The 10,184-nt window shown below is 44.8% G+C and overlaps 1 protein-coding gene across 1 annotated transcript; it reads right to left on the reverse strand.

Annotated features, from left to right (window-relative positions):
* Positions 1-274: 274 nt before the first annotated feature.
* Positions 275-1,204, reverse strand: LOC309401219 (olfactory receptor 6X1-like; the record flags this gene model as incomplete). The annotated part of the gene is made up of 1 exon (XM_081970288.1): positions 275-1,204. The coding sequence occupies one exon, from the start codon at positions 1,202-1,204 to the stop codon at positions 275-277; it is 930 nt and encodes a 309-aa protein (XP_081826414.1).
* Positions 1,205-10,184: the final 8,980 nt, after the last annotated feature.

Below are 10,184 nucleotides of genomic sequence, written 5' to 3' on the forward strand. Positions count from 1 at the left end.
TTTTCTCTTCCCAACAAAAGAGAATATTTGTAGCTCAGGGTTGAACTGTGGGGTCCTTGGTTGTCTCTGAGTTTGGTTGCTTTCTTGCAGGTGTTTCATTACCCAATTAGGTAACAACATCAGGAATAGCGGCACTGATGATGTTACCTATTTTGGGTAATGAAAAGCCTGGAAGAAAGCAACCGAGATCAGAGAGCACCAGGGAGAACTCCTTAGTTCTCTTTCAGAAGGGGAGATAATGGAAACACCTAAATATTTAACATCATGCGCCATGTTAGAAACCCGTCATTTTGGTTACCACGTTCCACAAAGCAGTTTTGAATTCACTGTTCCGGATTGTGTAGATGAAAGGGTTTAACATGGGTACAAAGCTGGTGCGCAGAAGAGAGATTGCCTTATTGAGTCGGGCGTCGCCATGCGTTGAAGGTTTCAAGTACATGAGCATATCTGCTGTATAGAAAATGGTAAGAACAATGAGATGGGAAGCACAGGTGAAAAAGGCTTTGGACCTCCCAGTGGCAGAAGAGATATGAAGTATGGCGTTTATAATGAGCATATATGAAACTAGAGAGAATCCGAAGGATCCCCACATTATAACAGCACCATAAACAAATCCTATTAGCTCAATCACTGTTGTATCAGCACAAGCCAACTGCAAAACTGGACCTATGTCACAAAAGAAATGATCAATCACATTGCGCCCACGGTAAGGGTACGTCCACACCATGGCTGCCTGAGGAAATATGAGTCCAAACCCACCAATCCACGCCAGCAAAGAGAGTTTGAGACAGAGTCCACTGGTCATAATGGTTTGATAATGCAAAGGTTTGCAGATGGCCACGTAGCGGTCAAACGACATGACCGTGAGGGTGATGAACTCCACAGCTCCCATCGTGAAGACCATGAAAACTTGGGCCATGCAACACGCAAAGCAGATGGTGTTTTTGCCAGAGAAGCTGTTGACCAACATCTTTGGTATCTCTGATGTTGTGGAAGAAATCTCAGCCGCGGAGAAGTTGAGGAGGAAGAAATACATGGGAGTATAGAGCTTAGGCTCCATGGAAACCACAATGATGATCAAGGAATGTCCTACAAGTGACAGAAGGTACATCAGAAGCAGGAGGATATAAAACCACACATCCAGCTCATGAAATTCCGAAAATCCCAGAAGAATAAATTCATTGAAAAATGTAGCATTGGCCATCCCCTTCTTCTTTTCTAAAAAGATACAATAATTGACGGAAACGTTATCATTTGTGGTCGAAGAAAGGTATACACTAGGATCTGAGCAAACGTTAATCACACAAAGGGTTTTTACTGACAGTTTACTGACAGTTAGAACACTGAATCAGTGGAACAGAAGTTGCCTCCAGATGTTGTGAATGCACCAACACTGGAAGTTTTGAACAAAATGTTGGATAACCATTTGTCTGAAGTGGTGTAGGGTTTCCTGCCTAAGGAGGTTGGACTAGAAGACTTCCAAGGTCCCTTCCAACTCCACTATTTTATATAATTTTTATTTCTTTTAAAAAAAATATTTTATTAACAAACATATAAAATACACACAGATAAAACTTAGACGTACAACACATTTACACAGTGCAATACAAACAGGAGCTTCCTGTTCTTTCTAGTAGCAATTATCAATCAATAGCGCTCACCTTATATTATTTCCCATTCAATTGTATTTCATTTGAGTTTCACCATTCTTAACTTTCTTATTTTACTCATAACTATTATTTTTGAGTTTTGTTACATTCCTTCATTGATTCTTGTTTCTTTCCTCCCTCCACCTATACCATTTATCCCAGATCTGGTAGAATTCTGATTCTTCTTTTCCCTGAATTTCTTTAGTTAGTTTGTCCATTGCAGCACAGTCCATAACCTTTCTTATTATTTCATCTTCGCTTGGAGTTCGTTTGTTTTTCCATTTCGGTGCAAAGGCAATCCTTGCCGCCGTTGTTATATGTAGTATTAAATACTGGATTTCTTTTTTGTATTTTGCAGACATTATTCCTAATAAAAAGATTTCCGGTTTCCATTCTATTTTAACCCCCGTTATTGCCTCCAGCCAATTTTCGATCTTTTTCCAAACTTTTTTAGCCTCCTCACAGGTCCACCATAAATGGTAATACGTTCCATGTATTTTCCTGAGCAGCAAAGTACAAACCCCTCATCCTTTTTAAGACTCCATGGCTTGCAACCAATTAATTTGTGTTGCTAAGGCTCCATTTGAATCGCAAAATGATTTCACCCAACCTCCCTAATAACCATAACTGTGAAAGACCTTACAATCCACATCAAATACAACATTTTCTTTCTTACCTTGTAGCAAACATCAAACATGTACTGGAGACAGGTTTAGAGGGGAATGTTTCTCCGTATAGGTAACTCTGTTCAGTAACAGTGAAGAGTTGGAAGATGTTTTTTTTTCCTGTTGTGATTTCTTTATAGTTCCTCAGGGACAGCACAAGCGATAGTTTCCCTCCTGCCAATTAGTAGTTTATGTACAGTATAGAACTGTGATGGCGAACCTATGGTATGTGTACCACAGGTGGCATGTGGAGCCCTTACCCCAGCTAAATTCCACCACGCATGCATGCATGCCTCCTGCCAGCCAGCTGATTTTGGGGTCTCTGACACACATGCGTGCGGAGGGGGTGCATGTGGGAGACACTCGTGGATGTGTGGGGTGCGGGGTAGGGGCACGCATGCATGCATGGTTTGCAAAAGCGGGAGGTGTTGGTGTGCCCCCACACCACATTTTTGGTCCCAGGAGGCTTCATGGAGGCCTGCTAGGCCCAAAATGGAGCGCGGGAGGTGTGGCATCCCCCCGTGGCCTGTTTTTGGTCCCAGGAGGCTTCAGGGAAGCCTTCTAGGCCCAAAATGGAGCGCAGGAGGTGTGGCGTCCCACTGTGGACTGTTTTTTGGTCCCAGGAGGCTTCAGGGAGGCCTGCTAGGCCCAAAATAGGCCAAGAAGGTGGTGGTGTCCCATGACATTTGCAGGGAGGCAGAGCACATGGGGATGTGGCACACACATTGCATTATGGGTGTGGGAATGCATGTGCACATTTTCAGCATATGAGAACAAAAACATTTGCCATCACTGGCAGTGACATGCAGTCAGGTGAGACAAGTGAGGCACAGCCTCACCGCTCTCATCATGAAAAGAAAAAAAAATGTGAAAGGAAAAAGCTGAGCTAGTTGCTGCCTCACCGTGGATGACTCTGCTTAACTGTTTAAAAATCCTCTTTAAAAAATGCCCTCTACTATTTATTTATTTATTTCTTAGATTTTTAGACCGCCCCCTCTCCCAACAAGGGACTCGGGGCGGTGTACAGTCAATGCAAATAAAATACAGTCATAACAATGAAATACATTTAAAATACATTTGGAGGGGGAGATAGACTGTACAAGAAATAAATTATTCTAAAACCCTAAAAACATCCCAATTAAGACCCCAAACCCAATTAAAATAAATCCCCGGGAGGTAAAACTAAGAAAGTGCCAGGCCAGCTGATTGAAATAGGTGAGTCTTTAACTTTTGACGGAAGGAGCGGAGGTCGGTGGTAGTTCGAATGTCAGGGGGGAGGTCATTCCAGAGGGTTGGGCCCATCACAGAGAAGGACCTACTCCTAGGTGTCGCCCGCTGGCATTGCCTAGCGGACGGCACCAGGAGGAGCCCCTCCCTGTGTGAGCGGATAGGTCGCAGGGACGTGTGTGGTAGGATGCGATCCTGCAGATAACTAGGTCCTATGCCATGGAGCGCTTTAAAGATGGTGATCAATACCTTGAAACGCACCCGAAAGGCCACAGGTAGCCAGTGCAGCTTGCGCAGGAGAGGTGTTACGTGGGAGTAACGTGTACTCCCCATAATAACCCGCGCGGCTGCATTCTGAACTAGCTGCAGTCTCCGGATGCGTCCCAAGGGAAGCCCCATGTAGAGGGCATTGCAGTAGTCCAGGCGAGACGTCACCAGCGCATGAGTGACCGTGCGCAGGGCACTCCGGTCCAGTAGGGGGCGCAATTGGCGCACCAGGCGAACCTGGTGGAACGCCCCCCTTGCCACGGCTGCCACATGGTCCTCCATTGACAGCCGGGCATCAAGGAGGATGCCCAAATTGCACGCCCGCTCCACAGGGGACAGTTGTTCGCCCCCTATGGCCAGCGATGGGGTCAGCTGGCTGAACCGAGGTGCCAGTACCCACAGCCACTCGGTCTTGGAGGGGTTGAGTTTGAGTCTGTTGTCCCCCATCCAGACCCCGACTATGAGGCAAGAGAACTGCATGCCTCCTCTAGTCTGACTTTAGGCGTTTTATGATCACTCGAGCAGAGTTAAGCAAGGGTTAAAAGCATAAAAATTCCTGACATAGGGGAGTCACACAGTTCTCCTGCCTCATAATAGAGGGCACTTTTTAGAGGCTTTTTTTAACAATTAAGCAGAGTCATCCACAGAAGCCAGGCAAAGAGCCATGCTGTAGCACACACACTTTCCCCCAGCCTCTTTCTTTTGGAAGCCTCAGATCGTGGTGAGTGGGTGGGCTTTATTGCGTTCCAGGCATTTCCCACCCAGACAGCAGGCTGCATTTGCAATGGTAGAGGTGTTTGGGAAGGCAGCAGGGGAATGGCGGGGGGGGGGGGGATGGCAGAAGAGCTGCTTTCAAGCCACTGGAAAAGATATCCAATCCAACTTTTGTATGTGTGTGTGTGTGTTTGTTTGAGAGTGAGTGAGAGAGGGAAGGGGGTAGGAGAGATAGTCCAACCCAACTTTTGTTTGTGTGTGTGTGTGTGTGTGTTTGAAAGAGGGGGAGGAAGAGAGAGAGGGTGGAAGGAGGGGAAGGGAGAAGAAAAAGAAAATGAAAAAAGGAAAGTTATTTCACAAAGGAGAAAAACAAATGCTGTCATTTTAAATCAGAACTAATCATGCCTGGCTGTGGAATTCTGGGAATTGAAGTCCACAAGTCTAAAAATATTTGAAACCCACCACTGTGTCAGTGCCTCACCAGCCATAAACCTCACCGCACATCACTGATCACTGGTATAAAGTTTTTCAAAGGACAATATTGAAATAATGGAATTCGGTCATCAAAAAAAAATCCTTAGTCAAACTGAGAAATATGGATTGGTCACTAGGACAGGCAGCTCTTTGAAGAAGACTTTTGAGATTCCCTTGGGCTGCAAGGAGATCAAATCAGCCAATCCCAAAGGAAATCAACCCTGGAAGGACCTGAAGCTCAAATACTTTGGCCCCCTATGGGAACAGAGGACACATTGGAATAGACCCTGATGCTAGGAAAGATTGAAGAGGCAAGGAAAAGGAGACAGCAGAAGAGGAGATAGTTGGATAGTGTCATCAAGGCAACAAACATTAATTTAGACAAACTCCAGGAGATAGTGGAGAACAGGGAGGTCTGGCATCCTGTGGTCCATGGTAGTGGTGAAGTTCAAATTATTTTACCACCGGTTCTGTGGCCATGGCTTGGTGGGCATGGCAGGGGGAGGATACTCCAAAATCCCCATTCCCTCCCCACTCCTGGGGGAGGGATACTGCAAAATCTCCATTCCTACCCCACACCAGGGGAGGGATACTGCAAAAATTCCATTCCCATCCCACTCTGGGGCCAGCCAAGGTTGTATTTGCCAGTTCTCTGAACTACTCAAAATTTATGCTACCGGTTCTGCAGAACCTCTCAGAACCTACTGAAATTCTCCCCTTGTCATTGGCATCATGGAGTGTCATACTCTACTTAATGACTGAACAACAACAGCAAGAACAACAACAACAAACAATGGGCAGTCCAATTAGAAGCTCTTCTTTATGGAGCTAGCTTTTTCTTTAGACCATCAAACCATTCAACTGGGCTTTTGTAACACTTTCGAGAAGTCACCGAGATATTCTTGAACGTAAAGATAATAGTAGAGGTGGTGTCTTGGGAAATCATGAAAGCATCACATCATGAAAGCATCACATCTTCTTTGGAGTTAGAAGAACCTTTAGAAAAATAGATGGATAGGTAGCTTATTGGGGAGGAATTGTTCGTCTGTAATACCGTAAGGGATGTGGTGGTTCCAGTGGCAGGTTTCTGTAGGTTCGAACCGGCTCGAGAGAACCAGATGGTGAAATTTACCGATCCGGTGAGAGGAGGTTCGACCAGTGGACCCAGAAGTAACTTCTGGAATGCCTGCCCTGGCCCTGTCACTTGCTCGCTAAACCCCCCCCCCCGTCCGGAAGCCGTTCTATCGCTTGCTCACCCCCCCGTCCGCACTATCCTAGCCCAATGAGGTGTCAAGTCCCATACCTAGGAGTGGAGGTGGTGAACGGAGAAGCATGGAGAGGTCCAGAGGCACAATCCACTAGAAAGCAGCGGCAAGTTCAGGAGTTTTCTCATGGATTCCCCTCTGTCTTGCCTCCTCCGATCTCCCAAAGTCCTTTCCCCAGGATGTGATAGCTTTCTACTGGATTCTATTCTATCTCGCCTCCTCCAATCTCCCAAAGTCCTTTCCCCAGGATGTGATAGCTTTCTACTGGATTCTATTCTATCTCGCCTCCTCCGATCTCCCAAAGTTCTTTCTCCAGCATGTGACAGCTTTCTACTGGATTCCCCTCTGTCTTGCCTCCTCCGATCTCCCAAAGTCCTTTCCCCAGGATGTGATAGCTTTCTACTGGATTCTATTCTATCTCGCCTCCTCCGATCTCCCAAAGTTCTTTCCCCAGCGTGTGATAGCTTTCTACTGGATTCCCCTCTGTCTTGCCTCCTCCGATCTCCCAAAGTCCTTTCCCCAGGGTGTGATAGCTTTCTACTGGATTCTATTCTATCTTGCCTCCTCCGATCTCCCAAAGTTCTTTCCCCAGCGTGCGATAGCTTTCTACGGGATTCCCCTCTGTCTTGCCTCCTCTGATCTCCCAAGGTTCTTTCCCCAGCGTGTGATAGCTTTCTACTGAATTTCCCTCTGTCTTGCCTCCTCTGATCTCCCAAGGTTCTTCCCCCAGCGTGTTATAGCTTTCTACTGGATTCCCCTCTGTCTTGCCTCCTCCGATCTCCCAAGGTTCTTTCCCCAACATGTGATAGCTTTCTACTGGATTCTCCTCTATCTTGCCTCCTCCGATCTCCCAAAGTTCTTTCAAAAGCATGTGCTAGCTTTCTACTGGATTCTCCTCTGGCTTGTCCCCTCTGATCTCCCAAGTTTCTTTCCCCAGCATGTGATAGCTTTTTACTGAATTTCCCTCTGTCTTGCCTCCTCCGATTTCCCAAGGTTTTTTCCCCAGCATGTGGTAGCTTTCTACTGGATTCCCCTCTGCCTTGCCTCCTCTGATCTCATTAATTTTGGCCCTTAATCCTCCAGTTGTCTATTTTTGGGAGGTTTTCCCCTCTCCTCCCCCCACCCCTTCATAGGAGTCCCAAATTTTTTTGCCACATGGCTTTGTGGGGTGGTTGTCATGTGACTGAGTGTGCATGAGTGATGTCAAGTTGGCCATACCTGCCCGGTCACATGACTGCAAGCCACGCCCATAAAATAGGCCACACCCACAGAATAAGTTCTAAAAAATGTGAAACCCACCACTGGGTGGCTCTGTGGTTAAGATGCTGAGCTTGTGGATTGAAAGGTCGGCAGTTTGTCGGTTCAAATCCCTAGTGCCGCGTAACGGAGTGAGCACCCATTACTTCTCCCAGCTTCTGTCAATCTAGCAGTTCAAAAGCATGTAAAAATGCAAGTAGAAAAATTAGGAACCACCTTTGGTGGGAAGGTAACAGTGTTCTGTGCGCCTTCGGCATTTAGTCATGCTGGCCACATGACCATGGAGACATCTTTGGACAGCGCTGGCTCTTCGGCTTTCAAACAGAGATATGTACCGCCCCTAGAGTCAGGAATGACTAGCACATATGTCTGGAGGGAATGTTTACCTTTCCCTAATATCATATAGTAATCAAATCGAAATAAACTGTGTTATTTAAGGCAAGTGAGTCCCTCCCCATAAATACCTGCGTTTTTAAGGAAAACTGGCCCTGCCTCTTAGAAACATTTAGACATAAGAATACTAATTATGAAAGGCAGAGTGGTGCAGTGGCCTAGAGGTGGAGCTCTCACCTCACAATCAAGAGGTTGTGGGTTCAATCCTAGGTAGAGGCAAATATCCTCTGGGCACAATAAGAATTTATCTGCTGAATAAAGCTCCTCATTGGCAACAGGAAGGGCAACTGGCCATTAAATGCTCTGCAAGCTCCATTCAGTTGCCCAAACTCCACCCTTCAAGGGATTATGCGGGGTTGTTAAATGATGACGAATACTGATTATGAAAGGAACCCAAGCCACTAGAAAATAATATCTAAAAAACAAATAACATAAGAAGAGCAACTTTTATTCAAGGAATACAGCTTTGGTCTAACTAAAGTAAACTCTCTGAAGTACAACCCTCAATACAGCAGTATCCTTAATTTATGGAAATACCTAAGCTGCCACCCCAAAACCATACTTTGTGGTCATCACCAAATATATTCATGTTCTTATTTGCATGATTTTGCATAGAAGAGTTTCATCCTTGAGCCTTCTCCAGTGAATTTCATCAGCCTCTATACACAATGCCTGGCAACAGAATTCAGAGAAAGGACACCGGACCTTTTTTTCTTCCTTTCTTTTTATGGATGTCAAGGATGTGAATAATGTATACATTTACCTAACTCAGATAGGTTGCTGTTGAAACAACAAAGGCCATAGGAAGACGGTCCAGCTGTCTTCGTCAGTTGCAAACACGGAGATTGAAATGAAGTTAACATGATTGCTTTGCTTTGAAAGCTGATCTCGGGGACATCATGACTGCGTGAACCCAAAGAATTTTTATCAGTTTGACACATGTTCCAAAGTTAAAAAGGAGATCAGGATTAACCATGTGATTCCAAGTGATTTTTTTGAACCCTTCTTCAAATACGCTTAGCTGACCCTAAGCTCTTGCTTTGTTTTTTTTTAATTTAAATTTTAAAAGAATAGAATAGAATAGAATAGAATAGAAAATATATCATAGGATAGGATAGGATAGGATAGGATAGGATAGGATAGGATAGGATAGGATAGGATAGGATAGGATAGGATAGGATAGGATAGAATAGAATAGAATAGAATAGAATAGAAAATATAGGATGGAACAGAATGGAACAGAACAGAACAGAATAGAATAACAGAATTGGAAGAGACCTTGGAGGTCTTCTAGTCCAACCCTCTGCTTAGGCAGGAAACCCTACACCACTTCAGACAAATGGTTATCCAACATCTTCTTAAAAACTTCCAGTGTTGGAACATTTACAACTTCTGGAGGCAAGTTGTTCCACTGATTAATTGTTCTAACTGTCAGGGAATTTCTCCTTAGTTCTAGATTGCTTTTTTCCTTGATTAGTTTCCACCCATTGCTTCTTGTCTTACCCTCAGGTGCTTTGGAGAATAGCTTGACTCCTTCTTCTTTATGGCAGCCCCTGAGATATTGAAACACTGCTATCATGTCTCCCCTAGTCCTTCTCTTTACTAGATTAGCCAGGTCCAGTTCCTGCAACCATTCTTCATATGTTTTAGCCTCTAGTCCCCTCCAGTCCTCTACATCATACACAAACTAATACTTTTATTGCTACATAAATAATGCTAATAGTTGCATAAAGCCAAAACACATCACCTTTTTAGTTCCTTTATTTTATTTTATTTTTTTAAAAAAAACATTTCTAAGTCCTAAAAAACCACCATCCGTCTCATTGTTTTATCAAGAGCTGTCTTGAATTCAGTGTTCCGGATTGTGTAGATGAATGGATTTAACATGGGTACAAAGCTGGTGCGCACAAGTGATATGACTTTATTGAGTTGAGGATCCCCTTGAGTAGAAGGACGCAAGTACATGACCATGCCTGTTGTGTAGAAGATAATTAGAACGGTGAGGTGGGAGGCACAGGTGAGGAAGGCTTTGGAGAATCCAGTGGCAGAAGAAATCCGGATTATAGCAGCTACAATGTGCATGTATGATATCAGGGAAAGGGCAAAGGACCCCCACATGAAAGTGGCACCGTAGATGAGACCGATCCTCTCTATCAGAGTTGTATCAGCGCAGGCCAATCTCAGAACGGGCCCGACGTCACAAAAAAAGTGGTCAATGACGTTGTCCTTGCAGTAAGGAAATGTCCATATCACTACGGTCTGAGAAAAGACGA

The sequence above is a fragment of the Natrix helvetica genome (assembly GCF_964273705.1).
Source record: "Natrix helvetica genome assembly, chromosome: Z".
Lineage (NCBI taxonomy): Eukaryota > Metazoa > Chordata > Lepidosauria > Squamata > Natricidae > Natrix > Natrix helvetica.